Source organism: Nilaparvata lugens, chromosome 11 (genome assembly GCF_014356525.2).
Source record: "Nilaparvata lugens isolate BPH chromosome 11, ASM1435652v1, whole genome shotgun sequence".
NCBI lineage: Eukaryota > Metazoa > Arthropoda > Insecta > Hemiptera > Delphacidae > Nilaparvata > Nilaparvata lugens.
In genome coordinates this window covers 27,532,672-27,546,516 of record NC_052514.1, presented here as the reverse complement: position 1 = coordinate 27,546,516, position 13,845 = coordinate 27,532,672, and the positions used below count along the sequence as shown (strand labels likewise).

The window sequence follows — 13,845 nt, the reverse complement described above, 5'->3', positions numbered from 1 at the left end:
CGGTGAGGCTCTAGCGCCACATAGTTTAAGAGAACTACGTGGACGATTGGCTTGAACCTTGAAGTGACAAACAAATGTGGCACAACGATTCCTGTCTCATAAGAAATCTATGAGTATCTACGGTATGTTTTCTCTATGGTACAAGTAACTAAAGTGAGTTCCACGTTATAATGACAATGTTTGATTAGCAATGGTATTCCTATCCTTGTCTATCATTCAACAAAGCGGATAGCGCTATCTCCTCGCTTTGCTCTGTTGCCAGATCGTCTTTCAAAAATGTTGAATTAATAAATTATTAACAAAATATTTCAACTTCCTTATGAAAATTCATTATGAAATTATTGAAAAATATAATTTCTTGCTTAATAAAATATAATTGATTATTTTAAACGACAGTGAACAGTTAATATTACATAAATAAACATGTATCAGCTACCGTCTACAGAAGGCATTGACAAGACAAAGGTTCGGTAACGTTTTTCTCCTATCTTTCTCCACTGCCATTATAAAGTGGACCTCACTATATAATATACCATTCTTTACTGTAGTAACGGTATGCCTTACCAAAAAAATTTAATTGTTTCCTCACTGAATGGTATGGAATTCCTCCATTTTTCCATAACAAATTAAAAATTGTAAACCAGTTGATAGTGTTTGACAATACCTTAGATTAATCATTCAACATAATAATTTACCTCTAATTGAAGACCCTAATTTCTTTTGATTTGTTCGTTTATTGATTTTCTCAATATGATTTACCTTCGGTTTGTGACAAACTTTGATTCGCGCACACTTTGATTTGTAACGCTCTTTGACGAGAAAACCTTGATTTGTTTTTTATTCGTTTATTTATTGATTCACATTTAATTTGAAGACCTTCATTTGATTTGCTTTGATTTAAATCACACTTTGATTTGTAACATCCTCTATGTGAAGACCTTAATTTGATTTACTTTGTTTGATTGATCATCGATCATTTATTTGGGTTACCTTTGATTGGAAACACTGTTCTGCAACTGCGCAATCATGATGGAGGATGAAGAGAGGTAGGAGGGACTGGCTAGAGCTGTGCTAATTCCTGCTACATGCAGTTTGCCAATCAGCGCAGTTCCCGTATAGAGAACTACTCCGCCAGCAGGTTCCAGAACTGCTATCATCTGTAGAGCCTGAAAAATTAGAGCCACGGAGAAAGGTCCTTAGTACTTACATCGCTTTTAAAATTCAAGTTTCTTATAAAAAACTTTACAACATGAAATGTCATTAGTGTTGGTCAGCGACATTGTATATCAGAAAACATAATTTTGCAGGAGACAAAAACCTATTTAATGGTCCTGGAAACATTATTATATTTATTATTTATTTATTTTACAAACAATAAGTAAATCATTGAAATGATAAGGAGAGGAAAAATAAGGTAACCTTATGCTATTCCTCTCGCATAGTCCGATGTAGGCTGTTTTGTAGCTCCTCCTTCTACAGTGACCATACTACCCAAGTATAAAAAGGACTCTAAACAGCTCGATATTGGAGTCGCCCATTTTCAAAGGCATGTCTGTTCTTGCATTTACTCTCATTTCCTTTGTCTTTCTAGCATTTATCTGCAAGCCGGCCTTTATTGCCTCATTTGAAATATTTCTCAGCTTTTCTTGCATGTCAGTAAAGCGCTGTGCCAGTAGACATATATCATCAGCAAAGTCCAGATCCTCTAGCCGCCCTCTTAGGCCCCAAGGTTTCTCTTCTCCTACCTCCACCAGCTCTTCTCATCACACTGTCCAAAACCAGCAAGAATAACGTGGGAGACAACACACAGCCTTGACGGACTCCAGAAGTGACAGGTAGGGGTTCACTCAAACTTCCTGCATGGAGGACACGGCACTCACAATCCTCATACATATTTCTCAGAATGCTCACCATCTTCTGTGGGATGCCATAATTAATCAGTGTACTCCACATCACTCTTCTGTTAACTGAGTCAAAAGCTCTTTCGAAATCGATGAAAGCCAGGTAAACAGTGCTCTGCCATTCAACACTTTGCTCTAAAATTATCCTCAGTGTGTTTATTAAATCTACACAGCTACGGTGCTTCCTAAAACCAGCTTGTTCTCTCCGTATTTTCCTTTCAACAGAATCCTTTATCCTGTTTAGGATTACTCTTGCTAGCACTTTACTAGGCACTGAGAGCAGTGTTACCCCTCTCCAGTTTACACAATCTGTAGAGCAACCTTTCTTGGGTATCTTCATTATAGTACCTGTCCTCCATTCTGCAGGAACTCTCTCTTCTTCCCAAATTTTGGTGATTAGGGGATACAAGATATCAGCACTCGTCTCTACATCAACTTTTAAAACATCTGGTGAGATATTGTCTGAGCCAGGAGCTTTTCCATTTTTCATCTCACTTATAGCCTTCTTCACCTCATCTTTTGTTGGCACTTCCCATTCTATGTCTGTGACCACTGGCCCATCTCTGTGCTCTATTTCTTCATGATCCTCTATCTCATTTTGCCTATTGAAGATTTCCATGAAGTGTTCTCTCCATCTTTCAAGTTGCTCATCCTTACTAGTCAGCAATTGCCCTTCCTTACTCTTTACTGGGCCATCATTTCGATAGGATCTCTTGGATAAAGCTCTTGTGATTCTGTACAACTCTTTACTGTCACCTATCCTTGCTGCTTGCTCTGCCCTAGCTGCCATATCATCTACATACTTTCGGTGATCCCTTCTGACACACTTTTTCATCTCCTTCTCTGTTCTTGAGTACTCATCCTGGGCCTGTTTTTTCTGCAACCTAGTTTTGCTCGTATTGATGTTGGCTTTCTTAACTTTTCTGAGCTGTATAAGATCCCATGTTTGTTCAGACATCCAGTCCTTCTTCTGGTGATCTCTCTTACCTAGAACAGATTTGCTTGTTTCTAGGTAAGCTTCTCCAACATTCATCCATAGACTGTCAACACTTCTCTCATCATTCTCCTGCATCAAAACATCAAAGCGGTTTTTGACTTCAAGAGCAAACTGGGTTTTCACATGCTCATTCCTCAGCTTTGCTTCATCAAATCGCATTCTGGGACTCACAAATTTCCTCCCTGCAGCCATTATCTTCATAGCAAACGTAGCTACCATTAAATGATGATCACTATTTGCATCTGCCCCTCTCTTATTTCGTACATCAGTGAGACACCTCCTGAATTTTCTACTAACAGCAAAGTGGTCAATCTGATTTTCAGTGAGATGGTCTGGAGATACCCAGGATACTTTGTGGCATTTCTTATGAGGAAATAGAGTTCCGTTAATATTATCATACGTTACGATGTTGACATATAAATTGATCAATTGAGAACAGTTTCAAATATTGTTGTTATTATAATACGTTAATATACACATTTGAATCTAAAATTATCAAATAAAGTATTTCAATAGGGCTACTTGATTTGTTAATTGATGAAAAATAATTCCAAAGTACCCTTTTGTAAAAAAGAAACAAAAAAGTTTTTAAAACAAAAGGGTACTATGGAATTATTTTTTATTAATTAACTAATATTATCAATTGAGAAAAATTTCAAATGTTAATAATATCTAACTTTAAAATGTTAATGAAAATTGTATCAGGTTTTGGAAAAAGCGAACATACCAAGGTAACCCTGTTAGCGACGGGGTCTCTGAGGGAGCTGATGTGAGCGTCCTTCGGTGTTGAATGCACTTGGTGGCTGGGTGTTGCGAACTCGACATTATTCGCACTTCTGCCTGCTACAGGCGACAACAGGTGCACTTTCTCATCGAATGCTCCTTCACCAACCAAAGTCGATGAGATAAAACTCGATGATCGCCTGGAAAAAAAACATCGAGATTGAATTCGGATTATAATTAATATATAATTACAAGATACTAATTAACATTTACTTGCGTACTGAATTTGGCCATAGAATAATGGAGAAATAAAAAGTATTTCGGCATTTCAAGAAGTGGTGCCAGAATTTTCAAATTGCCGCTAGCGTTGAACTGCGCTATCTGTTGGTGTTGAACTTCAAAAGTATATAGCTCAGTCGCACAACAGCTTGTTAAATTTTAATTATGATTAAATTCAACGAGAACCAATTAATAAGAGAAGGTTTTCCTGAGAAGGAAGCTTTTCTGATTAGTTCTCGTGGCATTTAATCGGAATTAAAAGTTAACAGACTTTTGTGCAACCGGATGTATGTGTTTAAACGGCGAGACTCTATACTCTCATAGTTTGAATTGGAAGAAGTACGTGGACGATTGGCTTGAACCTTGAAGTGACAGTCAAATATGGCACGTTTCTTATCTCATGAGAAAACGATAATTATCTATGTTTTCTCTATGGTATAAGTAATTATTTTATACAATTTATAACTTTAGTAGCTTAAACGATGTATGGCTTACCAAAGCAATGAAAATAATAAGTTTTTTATCATTCATTGATTTGGTATTCCTTCAATTTTCCATAACAAATCAGGAAATGTCAAGAAGTTGATAGTGATTCACAATTCCTTATTTTCCTTCGGATACTGTTTTTGGTGAGATAGAGTGATATTTATCCATAATGAAACACAGGCAGAATATTGTCATAGAATATCATTAAATTAATAAAAGGTTACAAACATGTTTCAAAACCTATGAAATTATCTTCTTTATTCAACATAATAATTTACCTGTAATTTGAGGGAGAAATCAATATTTTTCTTATTCAACATAATGTTATCTCTAATTCAAAGACTCTCTTTTCTTTTGATTTGTTCATTTATTACTCAATTTGATTTACCTTTGACTTGTAGCACACTTTGATTTGTAACACCCTTTAATGCGAAAACCTTAATTTGGTTTGATTAGTTTACTTTTCAATTGACATTAAATTTGAAGACCTTCATTTGATTTTATTTGATTTACGTTTTATTTGAAGTACACTTCGACTTGTAACTCCCTCTAATTTGAAGACCTCTGTTTGATTTGCTTTGTTTGATTTACCTTTGATTGGAAACACTGTTCTGCAACTGCGCAATCATGATGGAGGATGAAGAGAGGTAGGAGGGGCTGGCTAGAGCTGTGCTAATTCCTGCTACATGCAGTTTGCCAATCAGCGCAGTTCCCGTATAGAGAACTACACCGCCAGCAGGTTCCAAAACTGCTATCATCTGTAGAGCCTGAAAAATTAGAGCCACGGAGAAAGGTCCTTAGTACTTTCATAGCTTTTAAAATTCAAGTTTCTTATAAAAACTCTACAACATGAAATGTCATTAGTGTTGGTCAGCAACATTGTATATCAGAAAACATAATTTTGCAGGAGACAAAAAACCTATTAAATGGTCCTGTAGTGGGAAACATTATTATATTTGTTATTTATTTATTTTTAGAAACAATAAGTAAATCATTGAAATGATAAGGAGAGGAAAAATAAGGTAACCTTGTGCTATTCCTCTCCCATAGTCCGATGTAGGCTGTTTTGTAGATCTTCACTTCACAAAATCCAAAAATATTTTCACAAGGCATATTTTCAAATTAAGATGTTTCGAAATCAAACATAGAAGGAATATTAAACATTATCACTAGAATAGGGAATATTCACTGATGATATATATTATTTTATCATGTTTTCTATTAAATATATTTAGTTGTTATTGGAATTCATACAACAATATTTTCCACAACAGAACAATTTAATCGGTTATTGTTTCTCCTGCATCTTTGACATAAAGGTTGCTGATGAACACTCATGATATAGTATTTAACTCGAACCAGAACGATTCTACATTTTCTATGGAAACAGTATTGGGAATGATTCTTGCTAGTGAACTTTTATGTTATGTAATTGATTCTCGACCAATTGAAATGAAATAAAATAGTAAACGCATTAACTTTTCCACAAGTGTTCAACTTGAAAATTGATCAATATTTTGTAAACTACTTCAAGAGAAGTAGCATAAAAACGCTGCTTAAATAAGGCAATAACAGGAACTAATCCCAATAATTCTATTAGCTGGCAACCTTATTCCCCAAGAAAAGTCTTACAGATCGGTAATGTGTGTTTTATCAGTCCATGTTTTTGCCCTGTGTTTTGTTATCCATTGTCCAACTTTAGAATGATGTTATAAAAAATTGATTTTCAACTTACTTTTCATTGTTAGTACTAAATAAGTTATTTTTTAAAGTGGAATACGAAATTCAATAAATTCCTATGTGCTGGATCTCCCATATATGCATGCCTCGAGAGTCCTTAATTTCCTCTCAGATGATAGAAATTTCAAGTCCTTTTTGTAACATCCTCTATGGAATTAAATTGACACATCCATTATTAGGAAGATACTTCCATTCCATCTTATACAGGTGTTTCTAGGACTGTATAATGGAGGCCCTACCGGCAAATAAGCAGCATCCTTGGCGGGCAGAGTGGCCAGCGTGCTGAGGTTGAGATCGCCGCGATTGGTCCTGGTGCAGCTGACACAGAAGAGGCGACATCGCGACGGCACCACGTAGTACAGGAACGACTGGCCAATCAGATCGACGCCCATGAACACTCGGCTCGCTGGACTCGGGTCTCCGTCCTGGTAGCTGCACAACAAACACATCACTCACATTATTAACAATCTTTCAACAAAACTTTATTTTTATCGAGGTTTCAAGTGAAATCTATATAATATAATAAAAAAAATAATCATCTTGTACGGGATAGGAAATTCGCTAATGAGGCATCATCACCTTTGAACTACTGAACTGATCAAGTCTGTTCGGTACACTTTTTTATAATTTAAATTGGATAATCTTTTTCAATATAATTGTTAAGATCATTATAAGAGTGAGAAAAAGTGGCAACTGAAATTTTTAAGTGATCTAATAAGCGAGTTATGGGTTGTTGAAGTGCTAAACTCCGTTTTCTTTTCAGATCATAAACGGTTTCGACTATATTATTAGAACTTCTCTTAAAAATTCAAAAAATGTATCTTTTCAAACTAAAACATTTTATTCCCCATATCGTTCATAAATAAAAAAATAACATTTTTTTTTGTAAATTCGATAACTTGTTTATTTTGGCATTAATCGCAAAAAACGCATAATAGAACAAAGCCAATGATAAACTGAATGTATTAAAAAAACTCCAATGGAAAATTCGAAACCGTTTATGATCTGGAGGAAACCGAGTTTAGCACTTCAACAACCCATAACTCGCTTATTAGACCACTTAAAATTTCAGTTGCCATTTTTTCTCACTCTTATAATGATCTTGACAATTATATTGTAAAAGATTATCCAATTTAAATAAAAATAAAAAGGTTTACCGAAAAGCCTTAACTTGACATTTTGCAAATAGATTATTAATTTACCGAGGATGGTGATAGGCCCATTCTCAAGCCCTCAAAATTTTATTACGTCAAGTTTTCAATTTGTCATGCTTTCTAACCGTTTCTTACTTAATCTGCTTTGATGAAGATTATTTTTCTCTTTTCTCCGTAGCTTTGTGTGACGCACTAACTCCTGAACACAAAGCTTCAAGATTTTCAATTCTCTTGATTGATTACTGTTTTTCTTCCTCAGATTTCTCCAATTTAAGCTCAGTTTCCTTCCAAGCATTATAGAGGATCTGCTCAGCTGCTGATTTCAGTTTGTTAATTTTAATGTACTTATCTGGCGAACACGGCATTGATGAACAATCAGCAGCATTTGATGACTCCTTCATTTTCGTATCCACAGTTTCTTCTTCAAACTCCGCTATCATTAGCGTTTATCGAAACATAGTGTCCAAAAACACTCGAATAGCACTCGCACTCGCGTGTGAAGGCGGTTGCACAAAAACGGCCTCGTTGAAAACACAATTGACCAATTTATGTTTAAAAAAAATTATCCGTCGCGAATTTGTTCTAATTGAAGAGGATTCAACCGAACAAATCAATTGCTGACTTTACTTTTCTACACTACACTACACTAAACGGCTACATAACCTAAAGTTACGAGCTCTCGCACAATATTGATAAATAATAATGAGTATTAATTTTTCCAAATAGATTGATAAAAAATTAAATAAAAAATTTCTTATGTCAAATAAATAAATGATGAACGAAAATTGTTTTGTAATATTATTATTTGTTTCATAACTCACCAAGGCAGACCGAGATTCTCGGCCCACACAAACTGCAGACATAGCTCGGGCACTATGGGTTTGGCCTCCTGGCCGCAGTCCATCACAGACTGACTGGTGCCTAGGCGGGCATCCGAGTAGGTGGGCGTGCCCCCGCCTGGTGAGCCGGCGGCGCCCCTCTGGCCTCCCCGGGGCGAGCCCCAACTGCACGTCGACGAGGGCGTCTGTGTGCCACCCAGCACGGAAGTGTGGTTCAGGTATCTTGAAAATTCAATTCAAAAAGTTATTTATTCGTCTTAAAGACAAAACAAAAACATCTGCCTAGAAAGATAGGTTGTCTCTTAATAATAATATGTATTGAATATTTTATTTTTCATTTAGATATGATTTTATATTGTTTGAAAACATTTTGTATTATATGTTTGTATTCTAGCTATAATTTTTTGAACTTTGTAAAATTGTAATGAAATATTTATTTAAATATGGTGTATTCAGTTAACATTTATATTATATTATACATAGTATTTCCAAACTCTCGAACAATATTCTATAGCATTGTTCCTGGGTATAAAACATATCTAAATATAATATTTTAACTGTCCGTAAGTCCTTAGTTACTCACACAGACACCATTTTGTTTTTACTATGTTCAGCCATTATTTAGAAAAAAATTGAAAGTGGAAAAACAAAATTGCGGCTGTGTGAGTAGCTTAGGACTTTTGGACAGTTTAAAAATGATATGTTTCGTATCCAGGAGCAATGCCCTAGAATATTGGTAGGGAGTTGGGAAACATTCTGTATAATGCCACATAAACAATTTTATCAATCTGACAAAACCTTGAGCACCTTACAGACAAGGAAAGTAGAGATGGAGAGTAACTGGCAGTCAGTGCTTTTCATTAATAGTCCGCGGTAGCAGTCGGCCATATTTAATTAAGTCCCTTAAGAGTAATGTAATCTTTTGTAGCACACAGCACCCTTATTTATAGAAACAAATAAACGTTACATAAGTCATTGGAAAGAGAATATGATTTTTCAAGGAAGTCTCTTTTTACTTTTAATAAAAATTCAATAATAATAAACTACTTTAAGTTGAAACATTTTTGGAAGCAATATTTAAATTTTTAAAAGCCATTGAACTGCTACATCGAATACGTCATCCAATGACATTTTTCCAAGAAGATCTGATGTGAACTTTAGAAATGATGTTATTCAGGAAGAATGCATGATTTGATTGCTTTTAAAGTGTTCTTAAGGGATATCAATAATTCAACAATATGACTGCATGTACAGAGATTTAGATTATAGCTGTATTTTTGGAAAATACTATTATTATTAATCAATGCTCAACTTGTATAAGAGAAAAATAACTAATTAATCATTACTGCAACTTACTTGAATGGATTGGCTGATGTATTGAGACCAGTTAAAGACGTGTCAGCCATCCGAGTTCCTGTCATCGACATGTGATTGCCATTCAATGGTGATGGATAATGATTCCTGAAAAATAGTAAACAGAGAACAATATAAAAATTGCAATCGATTTTAAATCAATATTAGAGAGTATCAACATTCTTAATGGGCTGCTTGCTTGTTAATATTATGCTTCACAAACTTACAGTTATGGACTTGGAAATGAAACGCATCCATTGTTTGGAACTCACCTAGAACTGAAGGTTCAATCATCACATTATAATTAATCATAATAATTCTTCATAATATGAAGGATTTTGTGTTTTTCAGGATCAAATCATTCCAGTAGACTACCGGTAATAATTTAGAAGTTACAACTGAGTATCTTGTTTTAGATTTATTTGGAATATAAATCTCTACATTGGAAACATTTAGTACAGAACATATATTTTTCAGGGAGCTTTTTTCTTTTAAATTGATGGGCGAAACAATCGATTAGCTCAATAATTAATTTATTATTGAATAATGCATAATTTATTAGCCTTAAAATTTTAAATACCAATTTTATTACATCAGTGTCATTCGTAACATGAATGAAATAGTAAATACCTGTTAACGGTGGACATGGCAGAGATAAGTCGCTGATTGAAAGTGGTATCCATAGATGTGTGTGCTATACTATTAGTTGGATCTTGACCGCACATGATTTGACATTCCTGTACAGGAAAATAACAAATTTTGATTAAAAAATGAATGAAACATTCTATTTGTATACGGCTAAGCCCAAGCCATACAGCTTGTATTGAAAAATTGTACTTCAAATAGAAATTTTTGGATATAGACCATAATCTTATATGAAAAGTGTATTGTTTATTTATGTACATTGACAATACACACAAATCATATGAATGATTGGGGAAGGGTCAACACGCTCAGCCTGTCGTTTTCCCAAATTTTTATATAAGTCGTTTCAAAAGATGATGATTCTTCACTTCAATCAATTATAGTTGCTTCCCTAATCAAAGATTCAACGAGTTCTTATAAAAAAATTTAACGAATATATCAAATTTATTCAAGAGGCGAGTAGAAACTGTTTATACGAACTACTTGAAGAGGCCAAATACATATAAAATAATTGTTCAATTAAGTTTCTGAGGAAGAATTGAATGAAACTTAGTTCGGCGGACAGGCTTCTCACTTGATAATAGGGTATCAATACTTCATAAGTACTGTGTTATGTTACAATTACTAGCAAGTAACTATACTTGATAGATTAATATTCAAGCATTTCAACTTCATTTGCAAGACAAAGAGATGTTTTGATAATTTCTCACTGAACCCTGATTAGACATGAAAAAGACTTAAAACTACCGGGTGCTTCAAAAAAATGTATACACACTTTGAACTATCATAGAAAATTTATTTACCGTTCTACAAAGTTAAATTTCAGGGAAATAGAAAGCTGAAAGTCCAATGTAAATGAAACATAAATAACAAATGTTAATACTGTTCAAATTGATGACCTGCAGCATCAATACAATTCTGAGTACGAGTCACCACTGATTCTGTACATCGTATCAAAACGTCCAATGAGATTTCTCTACACACTGCTTGAATCTCATTCCAAAGAATGTCTAGGTTACGTGGTTTACGTTTGTACACCTCATCTTTTACTGTGCACCACAAGAAGAAATCCAGTGGTGTAAGGTCTGGAGAGCGTGCTGGAAACTGTTCCATGAACTTCGAATTTGTCTCGTATGCGTGTAATTGTTAATCTTGAAGGTGGTTCTGTATCATACTCCCTTCTCCACTGTCTTTGAACTTCATTTACATTCTCGAAACTTCCAGTACCACTTAATAACCTGCTTACGTTCTTCAAAACTCAAACGTACGTCCGCCATGTTGATATTACAAATTCCAACTAACAATATAACATAGAGGGACGATTATGCTGCCACCTGGCGAAGAAATATAACTTACTTTTACTTTTTCGTGTCCGAGCATTGAGGCATTAAAGTTGTCGTGTCCAGTATTGTGCCACCGAAATGCCAGAGGCATTTCCCTGCCACAGGTCGTTGATGGTGCATTTTGTTGGGCAGAGGGGGCACTCCAAAAGGTGTCCAGTGTCCTGAAGCTCTCCACACTCGCAGTTTAGGTCTCCGGGCTCTATTTGATGCCATCTAGCCCTATTTACTTTTGTCGGTGCAACCCCAGTTCTAAGTTGGTTCAACACCGCCCATGTTCGCCAGTCCAGGTCAAGTCCTGTAGGTGTTGGTGTTTGTTTTGGGAACCATGGAGGTGGATCGGCAGATGTAGATCCCAGGAAACTCTTCCTTGATTTTAGTCGTGAAGGCGGTGGTTCGTCCATTTGGTACATTACATGTCGTGAGTCAAAAGTTTGTTTGAACCGCTCAATGTACTCAGTTTCAGCTCTGCGTACTCCCGGGTTTTCAATGCCTGCTGCTTGGTGCAACTTTTCAATGGGAGTGGGTTTCATACACCCTGTTATAAGGCGACAGGTTTCATTGAGTGCTGTGTCAACCTTCCTGGTATGTGCTGACCTATTCCAGACAGGACATGCATATTCCCCTGTTGAGTAGCATAGTGCTTTGGCTGTTGTCATTAGTACAGTTGGCTTTGCACCCCATTTACTACTTCGAAGTTTCCTCAGAAGATTGTTTCTTGTGCTTACTTTCAACATTGTACTTTGACAATGAGCTTTATATGTGAGCGATCTGTCCAATATAACTCCTAGGTACTTTGGTGTCTCTGAGTGTTCCAGCAGCTGATTGTTCCATGTTACTTCCAGACGTCTCTTTGCTTCCCTAGATTTCAGATGGTAGGCACATACTATTGTTTTAGCTGGATTTGGTTTTAGGGAGTTTGTTTTGTAGTACTCTGACAGACCTTGTAGGGCATTGGTGAGTTTTTTCTCAACTCCAGGGAAAGTACGATCCCTAACAGCTAATGCAAGATCATCTGCATACAAGAAATGTTCTGCATCTGTAAAGATGGGTTGATCATTAGTATACATGTTGAAGAGTAAGGGTGACAGCACTCCACCCTGGGGAAGCCCATTTCTTTGATTTCTCCACCGGCTCTTCTTCCCTTCAAAGCTAACATAGAAGCGTCTGTTCTGCAGCAGTGATTCTACTATTTTTGCTAATTGGTGATCTCCTGTTAATGTGACTATTTTTTGTAGAAGCAGCCTGTGGTTTACTGTATCATATGCAGCCGAAAGATCCACATATGCAACGCCTGTTATGAGCTTTTCCTGGAATCCCTCTTCAATATGCTCTGTAAGCTTCAAAACTTGACTTGTACAGTTCTTTCCTGGTCTGAATCCGGCTTGTTGGGGAATGAGTCTTTGTTCAATGACTGGTTGAATGCGTTCCAGAATCATCCTCTCATAGAGTTTGTACAGGTGACTGAGGAGTGATATGGGTCGGTAGCTACTGGCTTTGTCAGGGGTCTTGCCAGGTTTAAGGAGTGCAACTACTTTAGATTTCCTCCACAGTTTTGGGATACTGTATTTAGTAACACAGTTGTTGAAGAGTTCAAGAACCCAGCACCTTGTCACACTTCCGAAATGTTTTATTTGCTCTGTACAAATATCATCCTCACCTGCTGCCTTCCCAACTCTCATCACACTTATACATTTTTCAAGTTCTTTCATGCTGAAAGGAGTGCTGAAAATTTGGCCAGCTACTGGAATTTGAGTGCTTTTCTGTCGCTTATGTTTTGTATTTTGGGTTTTCCCATTGAGGAGAAGTTGGTGAGCTATTTGGTTGGAAGTCACTTGGCAGCTCTGACTCAGAGATTTCCTATCACCATTAAGCTTCTTCATCAAATTCCAAGCTATTTTACTGCTGTGTGTCATATCCATCCTCTCTAGTGTTTCCACCCACTTTTTCTGTCTCTCTTCAGCCATGTTCTGGATAAGGGCTTCTCCACATGCAATTGTTTCTTCCCTAAAAGGGTCCTGGTCGAATAGCTGCTTGTATGTTGCCAGCACATGCTGGTTATCTTTTGACAAACCAGGTATGTAGTTCTTTCTGCATCCCCTTGGTATGTGTTTACAGGAGATTTTTCTTAGCATATCCACAAAAATCTCATAGTTCTTGGGTATTGCTTCTAGTTGAGCAACAGCATCATCTAGATCAGAAGAGTATTGATTCCAGTCAGCCTTTTAAAATTAAATCTTCTTCTAAAAGGAATTTCAGCAGTTTTAATGGCTGAGTGGATGCTTATACCAATAGGCCTATGTTGTGATCTTGGAATATGATGATACACCTCTTTAGTGCAATACCCCTCAATACATGCACTAGCAAAACACAGATCAGGATTATAGC

The 13,845-nt window shown here is 36.1% G+C and overlaps 1 protein-coding gene across 1 annotated transcript in view; it reads right to left on the bottom strand.

Annotated features, from left to right (window-relative positions):
• The window catches only part of LOC111048298 (anaphase-promoting complex subunit 1), an 85,868-nt gene that overhangs the window by 59,311 nt on the left and 12,712 nt on the right, over positions 1 to 13,845 (bottom strand). The window contains exons 7-14 of the mRNA XM_039437270.1: positions 10,103 to 10,209; positions 9,476 to 9,580; positions 8,102 to 8,341; positions 6,366 to 6,558; positions 4,978 to 5,153; positions 3,617 to 3,821; positions 2,332 to 3,093; positions 991 to 1,166 (exon numbers count right to left, since the gene is read on the bottom strand). Coding sequence (XP_039293204.1) covers positions 991 to 1,166; positions 2,332 to 3,093; positions 3,617 to 3,821; positions 4,978 to 5,153; positions 6,366 to 6,558; positions 8,102 to 8,341; positions 9,476 to 9,580; positions 10,103 to 10,209 — 1,964 coding nt within the window. The remainder of the gene's footprint in view (positions 1 to 990; positions 1,167 to 2,331; positions 3,094 to 3,616; positions 3,822 to 4,977; positions 5,154 to 6,365; positions 6,559 to 8,101; positions 8,342 to 9,475; positions 9,581 to 10,102; positions 10,210 to 13,845) is intronic.